Raw genomic sequence first — 24,850 nt, 5'->3', positions numbered from 1 at the left:
TGAATCTCATGCATGTGCTTAGAATACAAGACCAGTGTACACTATATTTTGTTGACTAGTTGCACTTTGCGTGGCCATCAATATTTTGTGTTCGCTTGAGAAGAGACAGAACTTAAGAGCAGGGGTTGGGGTGAGAGGAAGCAGAGGTGTACTGCTGCTGTCATCTCCCTCCATACAGCTGAAGTATGTGCAGCTTTTGTTTTTATTAACAAAGCATGTGAGCCAAAGAGTGTATATCCAGTCCCTATGCCTCATATTTGAATCGCTGTTGTGGTGAGATCCAATATAAACATTTCTTTACTGTTTATTCTAACACATACAGATGTTTTAAAAAGGTTGATAGTGGCTGAAGGAGACAATGTGGAAAGATCTGTTGGATGTATAGTGTCACTTATAGCTGGAACTGTATTGCAGTAAAAGCATGTTATCCCTTAGAAAACTAATCAAATGTATTCCACATACAAGTTAAAACCTTCTAAACCCACTAGTATACTAACTTTTCCGCTAGTACAGCAGCTTAGTTGGGGCCTCAGGTAAAATCTTTTCCAGAGACTCTTCTCACAGTCAATTTTTTGTCCACTGTCTTCAAAAATAAAAGCTCGTAGTCTTGTTCCATTACCTTGTATTGTATAACAGTGATTTGCACACTCTTTGATGCTTCCCAGGGCTGAATTTGCAAGTATGTAAAATCTGTGACCTATTTTGTATGGTTTTTTTAATAATGAATGCACAAATAAACTGATGTGGATTAGAAGGGTAGGTTGGATGACTAGGGTGTGAAAGCCATGAAGATAAACCAGTCAGGTTACACTGCCTGCAAATATAATTCTTATTCTCTTAAGCATCAATATTTGCTGCATCACATACCAATGATGGGAGGTGGAGAAGGATAGGATGTGCAGTATATTGGTCTGGCTTCAGTAAGGAAGCATGAATTTACACTACTTGTGTTTTTATTTCCAAATAGATTTCCTTAGGCTTGTCAGGGGCAGTTGTCTTTCAGTGAAGCATGAATACATTAAGGTTTTAAGTAATTCTGCAGCACAGACATCTGAGAAGCTTGCTGCGTAATTTAACTGAAAATCTAAGGATGAGCTTTCACAAGATGGCTGAGCCAAACTAATGGTTTGCTGCTGCCTAAAGGGACGGCTGCTCTGTTCCTTCTGAGTAGTGCTCCTAGTTATCCAGTGTTGCCTCTTCCTTTATGTAGACTCTGGCGTCATCTTGAGCATTCAGATCACTTTATCTGTTTCAAAACAAAACAGAAAAAACACCAGCCAAACAAAACGAACAGAAAAAAAAACAAACCACCAAACAAACCCCCCAAACCTCATCCCCCAAAAGAAAACCTAATCAGTTTGCTTTCATCTCCCCGTCGCCATTGGAAAAGCAGAGTGTTAGCAGGACTTTGTGGCCAGCAGGTAGGGATCTAGGGAATACCACTGTCTTGGAAACATTGAACGCTTTCATTGGTTCAGTAATCATAGGGAGCATGGCTATTCAGATGTGTGCCAGTTAACAAGTCCTCTTTCAGGCTGATTTTATACTTGATTATGCTAGACTCTTTTGTCAGAACCATGAATGATAGCGGAATGTAAGTTCTTCAAGTAAAACAGCTGAAAATACTTACAAAAATATGGGAAGTGCAGTTCAGCTAGTACCAATGGCCTTGTTTAAATTAGATGAAAGCAATGTAGATTTGACTTGAGAGAGATACAGAAAAGTCTCCTTTATATCTGTGTATTTTTGTAATCTTAACATTATTTGGGCTATTATTTAATAGTTTCCAATAGGTTGTTTAAACAAGAGACATTTAAGAAATATCTTAATAATCCTTTTTTTTTTTCTTTTTAGAACTGAAGGAAAGTCATCATGGGAGCATTTTTAGACAAGCCAAAGATGGAGAAGCATAATGCCCAGGGGCAAGGGAATGGGCTTCGCTACGGTCTGAGTAGCATGCAAGGCTGGCGAGTTGAAATGGAGGATGCACATACGGCTGTGATTGGTTTGCCAAATGGACTTGATGGATGGTCATTTTTTGCTGTATATGATGGGCATGCTGGATCACAGGTTGCCAAGTACTGCTGTGAGCATTTATTAGATCACATCACAAGCAACCAGGATTTTAAAGGGCCAGATGGGCCACCATCTGTGGAAAGTGTAAAGAGCGGCATCAGAACAGGTTTTCTGCAAATTGATGAACACATGAGAGTCATCTCCGAGAAGAAACATGGTGCAGACAGAAGTGGGTCAACAGCTGTGGGTGTCATGATTTCTCCCCAACATACGTACTTCATCAACTGTGGAGACTCAAGAGGTTTACTATGTAGAAATAGGAAGGTTCACTTCTTCACACAGGATCACAAACCAAGTAATCCACTGGAGAAGGAGCGTATACAGAATGCAGGTGGCTCTGTAATGATTCAACGTGTGAATGGCTCTCTTGCTGTTTCAAGGGCACTTGGGGACTTTGATTACAAATGTGTCCATGGGAAAGGTCCTACAGAACAGCTAGTCTCACCTGAGCCTGAAGTTTATGAAATTGAGAGATCAGAAGAAGATGATCAGTTCATCATACTGGCTTGCGACGGTATCTGGGATGTTATGGGAAACGAAGAGCTGTGTGACTTTGTAAGATCCAGACTTGAAGTCACTGATGACCTCGAGAAAGTTTGCAATGAGATAGTTGACACCTGCTTGTACAAGGTAGCCAGACTTCAGAGAAGTAGTTTACTGTTTTCACTATTAGAAGTTTATGAACAACTTAAGAATAAGTTTTGGTTGCAGTCTATAAGTATCAAATGGTTTATGTTAACGTGACTTAGACACTAATTACCATGATTCCCACAAAAATGGTGATAGAGGGGAAATAAACACACAGCAGAAACAGTGTGTCTTTCTGGGTGGTTTTTGGTAATGAAGAGTTTAAAATCATATACAGATACATTGTGATCACTGGGAAACTAGAAGCTGATGGGAATTTATGGGCAAGCCAAGGACAATAACTGCCCTTTTCTGTTACACAATGTACTTTACAAAACCTTAACTCTTAAGACTTAATCAGGATAGAGAATATTCTTTCCCTTCCTAATCTTCCCTTCCTTTCTTGGGCATGTAGTAGTAACATTGCTGTCAAAATTACACCAAGATAAATGCAGAATGAATGAACTTTGACTTTGTATTTTGCAGTTCAAAATTTCTTCTTAACTATATGAAGATCTGACTTCCTAAGTTCATTTTTATTCTGGTTTAATTATGGTATTTCATATTCAATGTTGTGTGATACAGCTCTGAAACTAGCTCACATAGAAGATGGGACTGTTTTCTATAACAAATCTGTGTAATTTTGCCTACAATAGCTTCTACTTTGTATTAATAAGTTGCAGGATGGTGCAGTTACAGAAGAGATTTGAAGTATTGAGTTTCATAGCTTGACACTTAATTTTCCAAACCCCAAGCTATAAGTCATAATGTAAAAAAGCCAACATTTTTGTTAATAAAGAAACAAGACACAGTCTCCACTCTTGCCACCTGTCTAACAAGGCCATTGTTTCCCTCGTGGAAAAATGTAATTGCTTTCCAGCACTTTGCCAGATTGATAACGCAAAAATATGTGCGCAATTTTTGTCTGGTAATCCTGAAAACAAATATGACGGAAGGAATGGTGGCTTTTGGATGTTCTGAACTTTGCAATAGCCAACTGTTAGCACCTCCCTGTATGCCCATATACTCTTGTTTTAAACACTGGCCTGTTCTTGATCTTGCTGACTTCGGTGGATTTAATTGGTGTTAAAAGTTAAACATATGGATGCATGTTTGTGGACATGCAGGGGTATGAAAGGGGTATTGAAAGTAAACCAAACGGTTGCTTTTCCTAAGCAGAATGTGTTTGTATTTTAACATATTCAAGTGTTAGGGTTCTATTTAGTTGGAGTTTTAAATGTTTCCATTTTAAAGAATGCTTTTGTAAAGCTTGGGCCCCTTCCAGCTGGTCTTTTAACAGATTCTCTCAGTTCTAACTTTTTTTGTTTTAAAAGGGAGAAGAAAACCCTAATAGCTGTGATTTTAGGTGGAAGCACTGTCTTAATTCAGCACCTCCCCACTTAGTGCTTTTAAGCAGTAAATGGTTTTATTTACCCAGCTGTTTTCCCAAAATGATTGGATAGTACTTAAGATGGAGCATAACTTTGTAGTTACACGTCACTCATTATTAATGTCAGTTTTTAAAAGACAATGGGCTGTCTGTAATTGGCTCCGTGCAGTCTTCAGACCATGAAAGAGTAAAGAAGAAAGTGACTTAAAATTTGTACTGAACGAACGGGCAGACTTGTGGAATTCTGTAAGGGGGTGGGGGGAAATTAAGGCTAATGATAATATTAATCCGTAGTAGTAAGCGTTGTTTTTGTGTGTAAAATGCTTTGATGTGTATTTAGTGTGTGGTGTGTATGCATTCTCAAATAATTTTTTCTTTTCCACCAGGGAAGTCGAGACAACATGAGTGTGATATTGATCTGTTTTCCGAATGCACCAAAGGTATTGCCAGAGGCGGTGAAAAGAGAGGCAGAGTTGGACAAGTACCTGGAAAGCAGAGTAGAAGGTGGATCACTTAAAAAAAAATAAGTAACTTTGTTTCTAAACAGACCCCCTGGCCCCCCTTCCCCTTCCAGCAACTAAACTCTTTAACACATACAGGCTTTTTAATAGACCTTCAAGTGCCATTGGCCATCTAGTGTTACGTCTCTGAAAAAGGCACTTTTACAGTCCTGCTGTATGTCATGAAAAAATTCTGCTATGAAAATGCAGCAGCCTGTAGCCCTGAAAATTGTTCGGAATGGCAGAGAAATAATTTGTTTGGGCTCAGTGTTCTTGATGAGTCCATTGACAGCACTAACTTCCAACCAGTAAATCCTGATTCCTGTTATATGGAGTTAAATGAAATAATCAGACTATCTTGCAAAGTGTCTGTGAAGAGGATAATTTGAGTGCCATTTTTCCATGTAGTTATGTACAATTTAATTAGCCATAATATTTTATTATCCAGTTATGGTAGGGTTACAGCTTGATTACTGTCATCTTTAAGGTACCTGTTAATATATTTACTTATTTAAAAGTATGTCAGAAATTTGTCAAAGCTAATCTTTAAGCATTCGTGATGAACAAAGGTGGGAGCTCATTTTACTCTGATAATAACAACGTAAAAATTTTGCTTTAAATTTGTATTTCAGGATTCTTAAACTTTAAACTGAACCTGCAAGGCAAGGTCACCTAACTAAAAATTGTATTTGAAATCAGTTTGATTTAAAAGATTTCTCATTGAAAGTGGATTTATAGTGCCTTTTGGTATTTAAAAATGACCACAGCTTGGAGTTTGTTTCTGAAATACAAGACTTGCTGTATGCATTATTTGCCTAGGTTAAATGTGTTTTTGAAGTGGACTCCAGATATATGTTACAGGTCTAGTTATGCATATATACTCCAAGAATCCTTAATAGCACACAGTGCACGATACGCAGAGTTCTTCACAACTGTGGTATCAGTGATTAGTAAGTTAGAGGAATATATTATGCACTTTTTCTCTTCCTTAACTTGTACAAAGATAACCATGCAGCTTCAGAAATTCCACAGAGAATGAGAATTCTGAGTCCAGACAAATTAATGTGAAATTTTTAAGCACTTACTACCTAAGTAAGTGCTCCTTCAGAAAGTATCACCTTTTTCAAAGGCTTCATTCCCAAGGTCTTGGCAAACTACATCTGCTTTGCCCTTCAACAAATGTCCAGACAGACATTTCCGTCTCTTAATCTAACACTTGCCTAATAGGAGAAGTTGGTGCACAGTAAGCAATAGTGTGAATCTTTTTGACAGCGTAGCAGGAATATCCAAATGCATGGTAACACTGCATGAGTTAAGTGTCAGATGGCTTTCTCCATTTCAAAGCAGTGAGCAGTTTTGCACCAGGCATTTGAAGAGCTAACTATGTATGCCCACTCACAGAACTGGTGAAGAACAAGTATCCTGAAAATTCACACGTTAATTTACAGCATGCTAACTCTCCTAATCTGGGCAAGTATTACCTTCGTATCTGAGATGTTTTGTCTGAGTTCAGACAAACTCATGACCTAGAGTATGAAAATATGTTCAAGTTCAGGCTGCACTTTCAGCTGGTCTCATTGTAATATTCATGGGGTACAATGAGGAAAGCTGACATTTTTGTACAGACAATTCATTTTGTAAATGAAGAACCTGAACACTGGAACTGCATGTGATTATGGTACATACAATGAATTTGGCTGCCAGTACTTTGCATTTATACAAATACCAAATTTCTGGAATGAGCAAAGTGTGATTCTTGCATAGAGGTAGAAGGATTCTGTATGTAGTTATAAAGCACTTTAATACTAACTTAATGGGATGATGTCTGAACAACTTGAGGAAATTCATTGTACTTCCCCTCAAGGGCTTTTGCTGCTTTTTCTAGAGTTGTCCTCAGTCTTTTGTCTATTGTTGCACAAAGACACTATTTAAATTAATGAATATGTAGTAAACACTATTGAGCCCAGCAGTGATTTGTATCAGCTGTGTGCAGAATTTGGACTTCCAGGTCTTACTCAGGCGGGAAGTTGAGAGGCCGAACTAAAGCAGAACTTTAAGAACAGGAGTTGATTAACTTTGTTACGCTTGACGTAATTCTTATGCAGTTAAATTGTTTCCTGGTGGAAATGGATAACATAGTATTGGCTACTAAGGTACGACTGCTACAGCATCTGAAACTTTCAACACTACAGCGAATAATCTTGCTGTTATCCTAGGATGCTTTAAGAATGGCGGTGCTTAGCTTTAAAAGCCTAATCTTCAGCTGAAGGAACTCGAAAATGTAAAGGGTACTTTTAGAATGATCTTACTAATCTGTAATATCAATTTAAAGTTAAAATTGATTAAAATAGAAACTTGATGAAAATGCATATTATGTATTTTTTATGCACTTCAGTACTCAGTGTAGTCCAACAAGTACTGCGACTTGATGCTAACGCACATTTTTTTCTGGTTGTACTTTTATTCCCTCAGCCCAGAGTATATCCTTATACTGTCAAGAAGTAGTGCAAATTTTAAGACTGAATAGGGCTTAGTGCTAATGTTCATCTTGAGTAAGGAGAGGCGATTTGGATTTTTAAAAAACGTAGAAAGTCTTCTACTTACCATGCCACCTAGGACTCTCCTTTTATAAATTTTGATGTGTTTATGGTCCAGACTTAGAGCTACAATAAATAATAATGGTAGAAGCAGCAAGTGTGGAAAAGCATCTTTGTGCTGTTACTTGCAGTAACTCAGTGTGTTACTCCTAAAAGATCATGTGAACTTCATGGTAGAAGCAATCAGTCATTCCAAAATGTTTTGCTATTATTTGCACTAATACATGTTATTGATGTGTTGACTCTAAAAAGAAACTGGTCTATCTTTTTTCTGTTTTCAGTTTTTTACATAAAAACATTCCGTAGTAGGTAATTCTTGCAATATATATACCTATAGAGAGAGAAATAACTTGAAGTTAGCTGTTATATGGTCTTCCCTTTATTTTCACAAAATCAAAGCTCTGGCTTTTTCTTAAACTTTGTGTGGAATTCCCATTCAGAATATGAAAAAGCAGATATGTTTTGAATCCTTTATTTTAGGATTGTAAGTACATTTTTCCAGTACTTGATGCCATGAAAATGTGTAGAAGGTTTAAAAATAAATTAAAGCTTGGGGGGAGGGTTATAAGATGTATTGGAAGAAGACAATTCCAATAAATTAAACACAGCTAGCAGACCGACTCCATTTGTTGTGTCTTCAGTGTTCGTTCAGTCTGTATCTATAGTTTTATCAAAATATAAATGTATTCCTTTAGTGGAGACTGTATGTTAAATGTACTGCAGTTACAGGTTGTGAAACTGTGTAGCATAGGTAAACTATAAATTCCTTATTTTTGTACAGCAGAACTTTAGCACTAGCACAATGTAGAATATACTAGATGTTCAAAATTGCACAATAAAGGAACTTGGCAAACCAAATCTGAGATCTTTGCTTCTTATTCAGATTTAAGACTTAAGTGTTAGATTATTTATTTACTAAATACTAGATGGTAAAATTAATTTTGGCTATAGATTTTGAGGAAATGGCAAGGGTTTTTTTGAGGTGTCTGTGGTGTGTGGTGACATACTTAAAATGTAGGTTTTGAAGTAAGCAGCTTAAAGCTTATGTTGCAGAGTTTGACACTGGTTGAGGGCTAGACAGTGTTTCCACTGTACCTTGCAAATAATTTACACAGCCTGACTGCAAAACTGAGCTGATGCTTTTGTAAACACACACAGCCCTGAAAAAGCATTACATGCACAAAAAGTAGCTCACCATTGTTGTTTTTAATTATTTTTTTAACTAAAAAGGACTGGATACATGCTGGTTTTAAAAGCTTTTAATGTGCCTTATCTCACTAATTAAATTGTAAAATGGAAGCTTGGTTTGCTCTTCTGGAGTTATCACTTAGGGCAAAAACCGAATACTAGAGTATTTTTCAAAAGCGGTATTGATGAATTCCAAGTACTTTTCAAGCTGCGTAAATGCTTTATTACATGAAGAATAGTGTGCGTATATGTATGTGCATATGTATATATATATATGCGCTTAGGTACACATTATCGTATGTGTGCTGCAGTATTCATTTGAAGATCAAGAGCACCAAGTCTTAATAATTCATAACTCTTATAATTTCTAAGAGCTCATGTTTACAGAGAAACTGATAAGATGCATTTTAAAAAATGTGCTTGTTCTTCAAATTTCATAAAATCCCTATTTAAAGAGTGACTCTTCAGGGGTGGTATGGTGTGAAATCTCGAGTTCAAATAAAATTGTGTGCTTATGACTTGGGGAAAGAAAATAAGCAAAACCAGGTCTAACAATAAAGTTAAAGAATTGATTTCTTAGAGAATGGGACTGTAGCTACAGTACAGATTCTCTTCACCCAGAAGTTGGAGTGGATCAGCTTTAAATAACTGCCCAATATTCACATATCCCCTAAGTGACTGAGCATGGAACTGTTTCTTAGATGTGATGTCCCAGGCTTTTAATTTGTATCTAATAGCTCTTAAAATTTGCATTTTGATGTAATGCAGTGAGGTACATGTATTGGCTAATATATGTACAGCCATGGGAGTTATTTTTAATGTGTCTAACCTTTTGTTTCTTGAAAATATTATGCTTTCTATGATGATGATAATCTTTTATCTTCTGTTGCAGTGATAAAGCTGATGTTAATATCTGCCTCGTACCTAGGGCATTTTGCTGGGAAGATATTACATCTTCTATTATACCTAATGTATAATGGGAAAGCCATTAAAGACTTTTTTCACACTTTTATTAGGTAGCTGTGTATCTCTACAACCAGTGTGCATGTTAGCAGTTAGCAGTATATCTTTGTCAAATCTGTTACAGGTTCTTTTTCTTAAGGAACCAAAGTTAACAATTGCCATGTTGAATATGGTCTGTCATCTTTTTTTTTTTTTTAATACATATTAACAGAAGTTAAGCTGCCTTTTTATAAAACTGAGTGTTTCAATCTTTTGAAGTTAAATTTGGACTGCACTTACAAAAAAAGTACTTCTGATTCCCAGAGATCATAAAGAAGCAGGGTGAAGGAGTCCCAGACTTAGTCCACGTGATGCGTACGTTAGCAACTGAGAGCATCCCAAACCTCCCGCCAGGGGGTGAATTGGCAAGCAAGTGAGTTCACATTGATGTAAATGTGGTTTTTGATTTAAATCGAAACTTAACTGTAAGGCCACTCTTAAAAGTGGGGGGAGGGGAGAAGGGTACTAGACAAAGATCTGTTCTGCTATTTTTATTACTCAGTTGTTCTGAATGAAAAGGACAGGCATAACAAGAGTTAACTATGAATCGCTACTAAAGTTAAATGTCAAACTGTAGTTTTGGGAAGGAATGAGGATTTTTTAAGGGTGGCCTGAGTGTGTTTTCTGTAATTAACTGGGTTGTCTGGGTGGGAGGCTACATTTGAAGATGCAAAAATAATGCACTGACTTTAGTAGTGCTACACTTTGACAAGAAGTGATATGCATATGATGTTTTGCTTGGCGGCTTTCTTTTCTTGTCTGTAGCTAAAGCAATGTTGTAATTGCTTAAAAGTTTGCTTTCTATCTAGAAAAGTGGGAAGTTAAATTTACACCTCTATATAGACTGGCTTTGTCCTTGAAGAGTTCAGTGTTGATGCCCTGTGCCTTCTCAAATTGATGTGCAGTCTTTAAGGAAGTAATGTACTCAGCTTGTTTGCACACCAAACCAAGTGCTTTTTGGATCAAAAGATTGTTCATGAGCCTGTGCTGCGTTAAAATGGATTGGGCACATATGGTACGGACTATATTTTTTAACCCTTCAGAGTATGATTTTTATGTTGTTACACCACAACATGAAGACTCTAGGTATGTAATTGAATAAATGCTAATTGAACTGTAAAGACGACTTCTACAAAACAAAATTGTTCTTATTTGAACTGTTTGACTCTAAAAGAAGATATGGCAATTTTGTATATAATAGCAGCACCTGTTTAGGATGTGTTGCTGTAGTCGTGAAGTATTGATGAGCCAGTTACTAATGAAATATGGCATATAAATTGATTTTTCTCAGTCTCCTTTGGCTAGCGGTAGCATCGTGGTTGTGAGGAAGTGTTGAAGTGATTGACTTCCATGGGATTTTGTGTTTTAGTGATGCTGGTTTGAACAGGGTTTTATAGAAGTATGGATTTAATTAGATGTTAGCAAAATTCAAACTACTGCTGCCAATTTGGAAGGAAAATAATGCTTTTCAAGAAAACTGCCTTTATTTAGAATCGAAGATACCTATTTCTTGAAAGATAACAGAAACTTTCCAGTTCATATGTGCAATGTACTTTGTATGTAATTGCTTGTTTTTATTGCTTTGAATTCAGCCTCTCTTTCCATGCCCTGTAGCCATTCGCTATGACGTTTGTACTGCTGCATGGTAGTTCCTGACTTCTCAGTGTTACGGGATGATTATAAAACCTATCATCTGCTTTTTTCTTCTGATGCATTCCTTTGTGATTGCTCTGCATGCGTGCATGAGCAGTTGTTCTTTGAAGTTTGTTTTGTATCACAGTTGAAGTCTGCTACTTCATTACACTTGGTCTGCAGAGGGGGATCTGGAAGAAAGTTGCTTTTAAAGTCCGATCTATAATTCCTGTCTTCTACTCCCCTCTTTCCTTCCTGCTCCCCCTCTAGAGTTGTTTCCTTATATCCTGGGTATGGCAAAAGTTTCCTCATCTTTCAGCCTCGCATTGGGTTTTTTTAAGTATCAGTTTTAGAGAAAACCTTTTCACCCTGTGTTTGAAAAAAACAACTCAATTACATGTTGTTTGCAATTTTTCTGTTAAGATTTTGTCAGTGTATTTCCTATCAATGTTTCTATCAATATTAGAGAAGCCAAGAATCCCAGAGGCAAAAATTAATTTCAAGCTATCTTAAATATGCTAAGCAAATTTTTTTTTAAAGGAGGAAACTGTCAAGATGATTAAATTAATTTTTAAATATTTTTTACCAGACAAAATTCTTAGATCCAATACAGAAGACTGCTATTTGCAGTTTATAATCTTTTTTTGAGAAAGGTTGCAGGAGAGTATTGGACATTTTATTGTAAAAGAGTATTGCTTCAGAAGTGATTTTTTTTCCAGGTTTGCACCTGGAAAGTACATTTCAGGATGTAACACAAACAAAAACATATTTCAGAATGCAATTTTTGTGCATCCAGAAAATAAAAAACACACTATTCTCCTATAAAAGTGCCATAATACATGAAGTACTACTGCAGCGTTCGTCAGATACACAAATCACCAGGGCATTCAACGTCCATCAAGTTTTCTGACGCCCTTTTTCAAAGTCAAGAGACATAGCATCAAGCAGCATCAAAGCCTCATCTGAATGTCAGGTTGTGCTCTTCTCCTGCTGAACTCTTGAGTGGTATTCAGCCTTGTTTTTCTTGAACCTAGAGGTTTTAAAGGGTATGGTAGTTGTGTTCAGTATTTAATGACACTTAGTGCTAACTTGGCAGTAAACTTGATTCTATGAATTTGAAACTTCTTAAAGTTTGCATTTTAAATTAAAATTGTACTTAGGGAATTTGACTTTAAAAAAAGAAAAAAAGACACAACCTTACAATCTTGTGGGTTTTTTTTGCTCTAGGCGGAGTGTGATTGAAGCTGTTTATAACAGACTGAACCCCTACAGGAATGATGATACTGTAAGTATCCTTTCTCTTACATTGTCTTTCCCCCCACCCCAATTATTTTAGTGTTTTTGTAAAGAAACATATTTCTAGTTCTAGTTAAAGGACCCCTTTCCCCAAAGAAGCAATAGTGTTGTGCGCTTCGGACTATGCTTTATAAATGTTTTCTGCTGCCGCCTTCTGATCATAGTCTCAAAACTTCAGTATGGTTGGTTCATTTGTTCTCTGGAATTTCATTATTTCAGTCCTGCCTGGGCTTCTAAATGCTTTCCTGCCAAACAGTGCAAAGAGTGATTAATCAGCTTTAAGGATATAAATAATTTTTATAAATATAACGATATATTAATTTTCAAAATGGACCATGTAAGCGTTTGTATTCTTAAGCATAGCGCATCTTACAGCAAGTATGCAGTTGAGGTTCTTATATATCTAGTGATCAGGGTGACATGAATCCTCTGTCAGAGGGGGGGGAAAAAGCCAAAACTGTCAAATATGAACAGTGATCCCAATTGCAGTTAGATCACTAGAAAGAGCGTTCTGTCGCCAAAAGCGCTGTACTTCATAAAGGAGTTAAATTGACCCTTTACCTATCAGCAAAAATTACATGCTTAGATGTGACAGAAGTGAAATGCATCCAGACATAAAGAATTGTGTGTTGGCTTTACAACTGGGTGCTAGTTTATTTGGCAGTTCTCATATCTTTAAAATAAAAATTCCTAAATAGTGACTGAAAGAGGATGCTTTATCTTCAGAATACATTCTATAGTATGTTACTGTTCTACAAATGTATGGTACACAAACTTCTTTGTTTTGTGGTGAAGTTGGCAACTTGGATACAGAAATTTACATACTGAATAGTTGGCATGCAGCTCCTGCGTTTTTACTCACTACTGCTTTTATTCTTCATCCTTGCACTTGAAACAAGCACAACCATTTTGGTCTTTCATATAATTGCTCTCCTTTGCTACTTCTGGTCTTGAAGAAAAAACTGGAGGTGGTACTTCTGCAAAGGGTTATTTTAGTGATTTTGATTGGGTGGTTGTTTTTTTTTACTACACCTCCGTGCCAACTGTTCTTTATGGTTTGTAGTGAATTCCGTGTGCAAGTTTGAATGAAGGGTGCAGAACTTTAGTGCTAAGAAATTGTCATATGTGGCATTGCTAGAGATTTAATTAGCCTCTCTTCTCTTGAAGGAATCAGTAAGGCGGTACTTTTAAAGAGGAGTAATATTTCTACCTCCTGCAGTCTTAGTAATGATAAGGGAGTAAGTATAGCTTTGGAAGCACCAGCATACGCTGCTGTTAAAGCCCATCATGGCCCTTAATTACTTAGGGGAAGGTAGCAGGTAATGCTGAAACAACTGAAGACTGCTGTACAAAAGCAGTTTTCTCTGATGCCTCTGCTCCTGACTTGGCTGTTGCTCAGCTACCGAGCTGTGGTCCCACTTCTCAGTTGTGGTGTTAACCTGTGAACCCAACTGATGAGGCAGTTAGAGAAGGCTGAATATAGAACAGTCTAAGCAAGGGAAAAGGAAACGGACGTGACACAAAGGCAAATGGATTAAAAAACACTTACTAGAATTAAAAATTCAATTTGTACTAAGATTTTTTTTTTAACTGATAGCAGGAATCGGTTAAACATTTTTCAGGGCTGTGACAGTTACACAAAATCCACTCTTGCCTGTGGGTCCAGATGGACCAAATTTTAGGGGTGCTCAGGTATTGGATGCATGGTTGTAATGCCATGTAGTGTGGCCATACGGTTATGATTTAGAGCACAGCATGTCTCTGCTTCCCATTTTTTTCTTAAATATTCTTTTTTTTTTCTCCTTGTGGTTTTATTACCACCCAAAATTAGGGTTTCCTGCAGTTGCCCAAACTACACTTCTCTAACCTTAAATTATAAGTGTTTTGATTGATCTGAATTACAACAGGGTGTCAGTTGATGACTGTATCGTCCTATGCATTGAGGGAGGGCTGAAAACACAAAAGATGGTAATGATGATAACAAATGGCACGAGGCACATCCTGCTCTTTAATGCACCTGTGTAGTAAGTGCATCTATTTTGTATGACTTCTGTCTACTCTGGGAATGCTTTTGAATAAGGTTCCTAGGATAGTGTTTTGAGGATTGATAAGGCTATTATAAAACACTTGGAGAGGTTTTGAAAGGTCTTGGTACTAATACGCTAATTAAGCATATGTGATTTTTAGGTACTCCTTAAATGCTATTTCTGAAAGGGGAGAGAAAACAGACTCCTAAAATGATTTAAGTCTTTACCCTTTTCCGTCTGGATTATCCAGAAACTGCTGTAACTATGGGCACTCCAGACTTTAAAGGGTTCCTTCTTTTTTCTTTAAGGACTCTGCCTCAACTGATGATATGTGGTAAAACTGCTCATCTAGCTGTGGAGTTCACGTTTCATCCTTCAGATGGAAGTGCAGCCCAACCTCAGTGACCCTTCTTAACATCCATCCTCCACCTTAATTAAAGAAGGGAATATGACGTGTTGGTGAGAGTGACTACAGCAGTACGACATGTAGCCCAGGAACTGATCTTTTTTGTAAAACAGACTTCTGTAAACGTGATTTCAAACCATAATTCATGTTGTAAATCAGACTCCAGCAATTTATGTTGTATGATTTTGTTTTTGTAAAGTGCAATTGTCTTTGTACAAAATGCTCATATTTAATTATGAACTGCTTTAAATCACTATAAAGGTTAGAAGAAATGTTTGGCTTGTGTGATGCAACAATATATATCCCTTTAAATTCATGTTGTGGTTTTGGATTGCAAGGACCAGCAGCCTAGCCAGCTAGGTGCTCGAGAGGTGCACAAAACTGTAAAGATATTTTTTTGCTTTATATGAAAGGTGAACTTGTGGGCAACTTACCAGAAGTTACAGTGTGTGAATTTGCTTGGCAATGGAAAAACAACTAAGAGTAGTGCACATTCTTCAAAAAATGTATATCATTTTCTTGGATGCACTCCTACTCTCACATTGAGTCAAAGGGAGTTTGATTTTTGACTTCAGTGGGAGTTAAATCATGTCCTATTAATAGTGCCGCGTTCATAGGCGTACGAACCTTGGGATTAGAATGCCTTGATTCCTTGCACCTCTTTTTTTCATTAACCCTTACCTGAAACTACTAATCACTGAGCACGAACAGGCAGCTTTCTACATATAGTAGGAGTCTGCAACATTTTTACAATCCTGATTGGCTGGGTCTGCTGCTGTTCCAAGTAAAATACTTTGAATTCCATTTTATCAATAAAGCTTGATTTAACAAACAAGAAATTTATCCATAAATGTGTAATTCCTTTTTTCCTGCCTTTTAAAATATCAGTGCCATTGTAAATGATATTTTACTTGTGGAAAAATATTTTTATTAATTGGTAGCCCATTTTTAAAATGGGAAGGATTTTGATTATTGCTCAAGACATAGCCATATGCTAAAGGATGATGTGGGATTAATCCGTTACCCTGTTTTTTACAAGGGTGAGTTTTTTCAGGCTTTTTGGTGGTGTTGCTTTTTTTTTTTTTCCCCTCCCCACTGAAAATGTGCATTGGTTTGAATTTGCCTACTGTTTGATAAAAATACATTTGTCAAAGCCTGACAATCTTTAACGTTTTATGGTGTGTGTTTTTAATTGACCCACTTACATAGAATGAGACTAGTGGTTAAACAGTACTTGTGATTTGAGATATAGCATGTTGACAGTATTTAACTGTTCGTTGTTTAAAATTCTAATTTAAAATTTTATAAGATAATAAACTAATTTGATTTAAGCTTAGCTTTCTCCCATTGAGCATAAAAAAATTCTGTTTTCAAGTCAGTCGTGTTTGCAAAACTGCTGTTTTGTGCACCTTGTATTGTCTTTTTGGTTGAGAATATTGTAATATGTAGTTTACTCATTTAGTAGGCAGATTCCCCAAAAGGAAAATCAGTATAACAAGTAGATTGTAACATTTACTGCAGTTAAACAGAAACAAAACTTGGTGTATAATTACTTTTTGATAGGAAAATGTAGTACAATGCATTTTGCTGTACTTGTCTTTCCCTAACTTTGAAATATACATATTTGTATATATAGCCTTAAAACTAATGCAGAGTTAGGGAACACTGAACAGTGAAAAAGTAACTTATAGTGTCTTGGAACTAAGTATAGTATATACCAGCAAACTTTTCTTTTATCCCTCTTGTCTGTGTGGAGTGCTTAAACGTAACTTCATTGTATTCAGTTTGTAATCTGTTCAAGCATGAATGAAGAAAACATAAGCACTATTTGTATTTATAAATTTATAGCAATTTTTGCTTAAGAACCAGTTCCTTACCTACCTATGAATAAATGCTTAAAATGTCTAATTTTGTTGTAGAGTGCAAGACTATAATAATGTTAAGTTATAGCTTCACAGGCACCTAATTAACAAGCATATTTAATAATACATGGCATATTAGTTCAAAAAGCTAAACCTAATTTAGGACGAGGCAGATAAAAGTTCTGTCCTTTTTCATAGAGACTAAAGTTTAGTTTTGGGAACTGCAAAACCTCGAACTGGACTGTGGAACCTTTGAGTTTTAAACTTTAAAAATTGGAAGCAAAACTGTGGTGTGAAAAGCCATACTTCAAACTATAATCGCTTGAACTCTCTCAGTGACAAATGATATATTTGAAGCCTCCTCTTATGAGGTCTCCTAAAGGTTAGAAAGAAAATAATTCTGCTATTGCTACAGGCGATGTAACTAGGTTTGAGGGTAGCAGAAGAAAGCCCGTTTCAGGCCTTTCTCTCTCCTGCCGATGTTCAGCATTTCGATGAGGTCAGAGCACTGAATCTATTATGTATGCATAAACACTGCCATTTTAGATACAGATTTTGATTAAAATATATACGAATTAAGTATATAAAGCATCCTAGAAAAAAGGTAAGCTGTACTTTTCACTGCTCTGAAAAGAAAAAGGCACTTTTGCACCTTTGTGCATCTCCTTCTTGCACCAGAAACTTTTTTTTAAATGCTAAAAACATTAGCACCTCAGGGGCAAGGCAGCAATTTTTTTTTAAAGTATTTTGTGCTATTTATTTCCATCTTGGAAAAAGATTCCTGTGTGACAAACATGAAAATTGTGTGATGTTAAAAGATGTATTTTTAAATACGTGTTCAAATAGGATGGTCCCAATTTGCTTGTTTTTAAAAGGAAATGAGATTTGTAAAGCTACTTTGCTTGGTATGCCATGCAACTTTGTTTTCCTTCTACATCGGACAGCTTCACTGGCTTCGGTTTCTGTGAGTTTTGTTATAGTCAGATTAAATGTTTCCACTGATGCTTCTGGGAGAATACCTGTACTGCTTTATAAACAACTGTTTCAGTTAATCCTCGCTAATTCAGCATTGAAATATGTTCAAGACAGAGGCTTCTAAAATGCATTTTAAAACAAATGTTGGATTAACTAAATGCAATTACATTAAATAGGGTCCTAGATTTGCAAGGCTTTGTAAATCCATTGTATCAATAGAGTCCCTGATACGTGTGGTGGGGCAGGAGCCTGCAGGTCCTGTGCAGGTTATGAATCTTTCAGCTGGCTTGCTCTTACCTACCCAGGGAGCAGCACCACAAAGGCCTTGACGCGTGGCTATCGTTCACTTTCATCTTCCAGTAGAAGTCAGAATTGGGGAGAGAAGTTTCATCTGCTTGTCCTTAAACTACACTGAACGGCGGTAATCCTAGGTTGTGTCATACTAGCAAGATGCCTGATGAATATTACGCAGCCGATGAGTGATAGTAGCACTTACCTTGATCGTTCATGCAGGTGCCGAAGCTATTCATTTTAATGTCTGCTTAGGATAAACTGACGTCAGCATCCATTAAGTTGTTTATTGCAAAGCTGGTACTGTCTGAACTGCATAGGTTAAAATCTGAGCCATTTTGCTCAGTTCAATAACTCGAAGCGGTGATTTAAGAAAATTAGGGAAGAATTTTCACTTCAATTGATTCCCTGATAAGAATCTCATCTTAATTTGTTACACTGGGATAGGATAGACTTCCTATTGCATTTCACTTTTTAGTAGTTTATGAACTAAGGATATGGTTTCATGGTCAACTTGTATCAAGGCTAAGCCACTGCTATAAGCTTGCCCTTTTTGTGCCAGCAGTCGTGTTTTCATGGCTGTGCAGTTAAGAGGGGGGAAAAAAGCCCCAAACGACTGTACTCTTCAGGTGGGTAAGTTGATGTATCAGCATCCCATAGCTGGATTGAGAGCAAGATGCAGAGTGGGGAGACGGGACTGAGAGTAAAGGAATGGTTGCACCGCCCCTTTTTGCCACAGTTTGGGAAACCAGGCCCTAAATACAGATTAATGATTGACCTATGTAGGGAGTATCGAAGCCTTTGCAGACTCTATACTTACAACAGATGTTTTGTGTTGGTAAACGTTCTTTTTCTTAAAACTGGAATTGTGAGACTTTGGGTTTAGTGTCCTCTTATGTATGAGTTCCATGTTGACAAACTTACTTTCTGTTCACTTTCTCTAGATGTACGTACCTCAGTCCTGTGGGATAGACAGCACGGCTGCCACAATTAAGTTAATGATAATGGTTGTTACAGTTTACCTTTTTCAGTGTACATCAGGATTTCATCATGCTGAGATGTTCACCTTCATCTCTACCTGCACCTCCTTGAGTTGCTTCTATGCACAAATGACTCGATACACTTAAATTTCTTGATATTTAAACTTGGCAGTGTCCATAACAGGCTAACCTTTTGTAAAATGTTACCCTTTTCCTCACCATTTGGCAAATACAGTATTTTAATGCGAACCTGATTTACCTTGCATAGGTTCAGAAACAGCAAAGCTGTGTAGAGCTATAGAGCTGTATTGGACAGTTTTCTGTAGAAAATGAATTGTTACTCTGTGCCATGAGGTGTGAAAATAACGTCTCCTAGATGTAGCTCCTTGTTCCTACAGCTGTGTGTGTTTGAGATGATCACAACTCAAGCCTTTATATATCAATACAGGGTGTAAAGTCTCTACTTGGCTGGATAGATTTATTTTTTTTTTTTTTTTAACTCTTAAGTGGTAAAAAGAGGCTCCACATATGGGATTCTAGGATGCTGCAGTGCATAAAATGAATGTGATTCCTGTTATTAACTGTAAAAACAGAGCAAAATTTAGAAGTAACAATCTGGGGCTAAGTACTTTTGACTGATCTGTCTGTGAAATACTGATTAGAGGGTCCGATCTTTTGGTGAGCTCTGTCTGAGCTGTCTCTGTGCACTGCTCGCAGAGTCTGCCGCTCTCTGCAGACCCAGCTGTGCACCTCCTGAACCTCTTCCGAGCCCTATTTTGCTTAATAATGTTGCTTTGTAAATGAGGTAGCAGTCACCTGGGCAGTGACATTTGTTCAAGAATGGCTGTGGCAGCAGTTCAAGAAGCTGTAGGAAAACTTAAAGCTTTTCTTTATTCTCATGGACCACTACATGCTTTCAAGTTAAAAAAAAAAAAAAAAAAAAAAAAGGAACATACAGCATGCTAAAAGTTGAGTTTACATTATCTCCCACTGCAAACTTGGTTCCAGAAAAATCTCCACAAATTTCTACTATTTGCTTAATAGGTGAAAAAAACATCTGAAGCTTTGATCTCCCGATGGTGTCAGAGTTGTTGACCTATAGTGACCTAGGCTCTGTGCATATTCCTTGCTTTATCTATGTTTTTACTTGATGTTCTGTTTGAGTAGCAGTAAACCAGATCTAGGGCTTTTCCCCTCCTGTAGACGCTCTTTCTAAAGTCTTTTCTTCCAAGTTAAGAGAACAGGAGTGATAATTGTGTCTTAGGGAAGGGTTTTGGGGGAGGCTTGCTTTACATGCACCAACAGCTCCCTAACCTTTGCAACCACAAAACTTGGGAAAGTGGGCTTAAGTCTAAAAATGCCTTTTATAGAATTAATGAACTAGGTCTATTCTGAAAGTGTTAAAACTTCAGTAGAGGTGGGATGACAGGTCAGATTTCTAGACTATAAATTAAATTGGTTTATGTCTATCCAGATTTTTACACGTAATTCATACTGATTCCTGCCCAAATGCTTTTTAAAATATGACTAGGCATCTACTTTTTTCTTTCTTTTTCCCCCCAAAAGGAAGAATAAAACCAATGGTCCTTACTCCTGTGTAACCAGCCATTTATTTGCAAGGGTGAGTGCTGTGTCAGACAGTAACATTTTCCTTTAAGAGCACTACATCTGCACTTCTCAGCGCACTCAGTAACATTGAGCTAAAACTGAAATTCATTTTTTGCTTCCATTAACTGTATGGCTCTGAAGAGCTGGGGGGAGTGTGGTTTTTTTACAGATAAAGTAGACAGGACTCTCAATACGTATTGTGAGTAAGCCTCCAGGGTTGAAGGAGGTGCCATTATTTCTTTTGAGAAATATCCTTGAGTATAAAAATGAGAAAACTGAGACTGGCGGGTCATAAACCATTACGTACTTTTACTTCTATCAATGGCGGTAGACTATGGTCCAGAGTTTAATTTTACTAGTGTTACTGAATTCAACCCAGTCTGATTACTGTGATACAGAGTAGCCGATTTAATTTTCATTGTTGGGATTTCAGGCCAAAGCATAGTATTTTTGTTCAAATTAGAGGGGAAACTTAAATTAAGCTAGTCTTGGGAAAATCTGGCACATACTGTATGTCCTGCTGACATCGTTGGAGCTTCACTCACAATATATAAAGTTTGCACATGTATTGTTGGAGCCTTAACCGTCCCACTTTTCTTGCAATGAAAAAGAAATGTAATCTTCATTCGGTTTTGGTTTTGAAAAAGCTTTTCAAAACCAAAGGGAAGAAGGTAGTAATGTTAAAGCAAAATATTAGATTAATTGGAGGTAACAGTTTCATAGTTCTTTAAACATGGAAGTCAGCATTTTTTTCTTTTAAAACATCAGAGGGGCACCATTTAAGAGGTTCGGTCTTTGATGTAGTGCTTTTAGCTGAAAAGAACAAATAAAAGAATTAAACCCAAAATGAGTTACCTGGGTGGAGAAACAGTGAGACCCTAAAAATCTAGGAATAAATGTGCTGAGTTGATGTAGCGTTATCTCCGTGTCCAGTGATGGACCTACTGAAAGGATCTTTGTTGGTGTTTGTAGGGGAGCTTTGTATTCTTGCTGAGCGTTTGATGCCAGACTGGCAGGTCTGCTGCCATTTGAAATTTCCAGACTCTTTAATTGGGAACTGGGCATTGTACAACAGAGTCCCCAGTATGGGAGGTGCTACAGTACCTGTTACCACGCGTCTGCGGATTAATGCTGTGCAACGATTTTGATGCTGGAGGTCGGGATTTCCTAGCGTACATTTTATTGATGATGGTGTGATTCGCATGACCTTGAGTACCAAGAGTTAAGTTGTATTTATTAACCACATCTAACTCTTTGGTGCCAGGAATCTAGGTTTTGGAGTAAGTGCCGAATTATGCAAATGTTCTTGGCAAATCGTGCCGGGTAGTTCACTACTCGGAAAACCAGCGACGAAGGGTTAATACAATACAAAAGCCTGGATTCTCCTAGCCAGAGAATACTGGATGTTTGAAAAGTGTGAGTTTTGATTTCCAGAACCAGCTGCTTTATAAATCTGTCAAAGCAGAGATTTTGGTTTCGAGCATCTGTCTTGTTACTAAGACCACGTACAAACATGCTGAATTAGAGAGTTTTCACCTGTCTTCTCACAGAATTGACTCCACATCGTATTATAAGAGTCTCGTTTGTAGTGACATGCTGTGCCTGTCTTTTTAGAAAATTCATGACCTCTTTATATCTATTTTGTGGAAAGTGTAACTTTTTTCATTGATGACCTGTATAAATGTGTGTTACGAATGGAGAGATTTAAGCTTGAAAAGCATGTTTGCAGATTACACGGTTTCATTATGGAATTTATAAATTTAACAGAGTAATATACAAGAGCATAACTATTTTCCTGAAGTAGAATGTATAACAATATATAATAAATTATTCTCCACATAGTTCACCCACTATTTACAGTTTTACACAATTCAAACTGTATGTTTACAGAAAGTTCAATAAATGTATATTTTGTACTATGTACAGATTCCTGGTCCCAAAGAAAACGTGTGAACTTAGTTTCTAACTTAACATTTGAGATTGTACTTTTCTTTTTCTTTTCTTTTCTTTTTTTTTTTTTTTGGTTTGGAATCAGTTAAACTGCGTTATGCCTGTCGATGGTGGAGGTTTGCATTGGAGTAAATGGGAATTGGAAATATTTCTAATCTACAAAAGCAATTCCACTAAATAAAACAGGCAATTACATTGTGTGTGTGTATTTGAGTTGTATGCTATAAAACATTTTCACATCTGTTTTATTGTCACTAATTTACAAACTTATGAGGCCTCCTTCAGTTTTCTCATTCAAGCTAGTTACATTAAAAAGGAATATTGAGTGCCTATTTTGGTCATTTGTTAGTCACAGTAATAAAAATCCCCCTTTTCACGGTTTTTCCCCTCACATGTTGAAATTCCAAGATAAAGCAGCTTGTGCTTGGCTCTGCCACGGTGTTCCCCAGAGGCCACCTGGTCTGGGGTTTTCAAGAGAACCATGGATCAATTAGGATGCCCAACTTTTGGAAAACCAGGTCACCCAGGAAGAAAATATGTTTGTGTCTTCTGTCCTGTTTTGGTAGTGTAAAATACAGGATGGACTTTTGTAGTGTAATTTATAAGAATTCCAGGACACTAAAGGATAAAATAAATCTTTACACTGTTTTTAGCCGGTATGGTTTGGAGGGAAAATGAGACGAAATGTTATCGGTTCACATTTTGTCTTCTGTGGAAATCTTTATAGACAGAGAGCTGGTAGGATTCTGACACGGACTATACAAATTAAAGCAGGGGAGGGGGCAGGAGGGTATTCTGCTGTCCCCAGTGACCTGGAGCAAACTTGTCTTCTCTAAAGATTGAGCCCCATCCCTGTAAGGATTAAAAATCAGAACTACTGAGTTGTCAAGCAAAAAGAGGAAATGTCTTTTGTGGATTACAAAACAAAAACTGCTACAATATGGTTCATACTAATGGAGCAAACATCGGAGAAAAAGTATTTTCTAGTGTTTTCTAGCTCAAAGCTTATAAAAAGAATGTTTTATTTAATCTAATTGCAAATTTACGTTTTAGTGTGGTTTTCCTCAAAGCCTGTATAGGGTTTGCATGGCCAAGTTTTGGTAGCAGGGCGGCTACAGGGGTGGCTTCTGTGAGAAGCTGCTAGAAGTTTCCTCCATGTCCAGTAGAGCCAATGCCAGATGGCTCCAAGACGGACCCACGGCTGGCCAAGGCCAAGCCTATCAGTGGCGGTGGCGGTGCCTCTGGGATAACGTATTTAAGAAGGGAAAAGAAGAACTGCACAACACCAGCAGCAGTCAGAATTGAGGAGTGAGAATATGTGGGAGAAACAACTCTGCAGACACCAAGGTCAGTGAAGAAGGAGGGGGAGGAGGTGCTCCAGGCACTGGAGCAGAGATTCTCCTGCAGCCTGTGGTGAAGCCGATGGTGAGGCAGGCTGTCCCCTTGCAGCCCCTGAAGGTTAATGCTGGAGCAGATATCCACCTGCAGCTCATGGAGGACCCCACGCCGGAGCAGGTGGATGCCCAAAGGAGGCTGTGATCCTGTGTGAAGCCTGTGCTGGAGCAGGCTCCCAGCGGGACCTGTGGACCCATGGAGAAAGGAGCCCACGCTGGAGCAGGTTTGCTGGCAGGACTTGTTACCCCATGGGGGACCCACGCAGGAGCAGTCTGTTCCTAAGGACTGCACCCCGTGGAAGGGACCCATGTTGAAGAAGTTCATGGAGGACTGTCTCCTGTGGGAGGGACCCCACGCTGGAGCAGGGGAAGAGTGTGAGGAGTCCTCCCCCTGAGGAGGAAGGAGCGGCAGAGACAATGAGTGATGAACTGACTGCAACTCCCATTCCCCATCCCCCTGCACCACTCAGGGGGAAGGAGGTAGAGAAATCGGGAGTGAAGTTGAGACCAGGAAGAAGGGAGGGATGGAGGGAAGGTGTTTTAAGATTTAGGATTTTTTTTTTTTATTATTACCCTACTCTGATTTGATTGATAATAGGTTAAATTAATTTCCCCAACTCGAGTCTGTTTTGTCTGTGATGGTAACTGCTGAGTGATCTCCCTGTCCTTATCTCGACCCACGAGCCTTTCGTTGTATTTTCTCTCCTCTGCCCAGCTGAGAAGGGGACTGATAGAGCATCTTTGGTGGGCACCTGGCGCCCAGCCAGGGTCAACCCACCACAAAGCCAAAGAATTCTAGACCTTTGAATAGCGTTGTTGGTTCATTTAAATGAGTTTTCTTTAATGCTTCACATGTAATAATAAATTTGAATATCATCGGAGGTGTTTAGATAGAAATGTTAAGTTAAGGTGTTCATTGGGCCTGAATTAGTCAGAGAGCATTTACATGGGCTGATTTTAAAAGAGGGAGAACTCTGAAGCCCAGTTAAATAATTTAATGGTGATTTCAATTTTAGATTTCAGCAATTTTTAGGAATGTAGGAGTTTAT

General features: G+C 37.7%; 1 protein-coding gene across 2 annotated transcripts in view; it reads left to right on the top strand.

The window, feature by feature from the left end:
• The window catches only part of PPM1A (protein phosphatase, Mg2+/Mn2+ dependent 1A), a 35,468-nt gene extending 12,731 nt beyond the window's left edge, over nucleotides 1-22,737 (top strand). Inside the window, exons 2-6 of one of the 2 annotated variants that reach the window (XM_063333613.1) lie at nucleotides 1,855-2,706; nucleotides 4,480-4,597; nucleotides 9,645-9,753; nucleotides 12,240-12,297; nucleotides 14,644-22,737. In XM_063333613.1, coding sequence (XP_063189683.1) covers nucleotides 1,873-2,706; nucleotides 4,480-4,597; nucleotides 9,645-9,753; nucleotides 12,240-12,297; nucleotides 14,644-14,673 — 1,149 coding nt within the window. In that variant the 5' untranslated portion in view covers nucleotides 1,855-1,872 and the 3' untranslated portion in view covers nucleotides 14,674-22,737. The remainder of the gene's footprint in view (nucleotides 1-1,854; nucleotides 2,707-4,479; nucleotides 4,598-9,644; nucleotides 9,754-12,239; nucleotides 12,298-14,643) is intronic. The other variant, XM_063333614.1, reaches the window with a different exon arrangement.
• Nucleotides 22,738-24,850: the final 2,113 nt, after the last annotated feature.

The sequence above is a fragment of the Chroicocephalus ridibundus genome, chromosome 4 (assembly GCF_963924245.1).
Source record: "Chroicocephalus ridibundus chromosome 4, bChrRid1.1, whole genome shotgun sequence".
Taxonomy (NCBI): Eukaryota; Metazoa; Chordata; class Aves; order Charadriiformes; family Laridae; genus Chroicocephalus; species Chroicocephalus ridibundus.
This window is presented reverse-complemented; position numbering and strand designations above follow the sequence as displayed.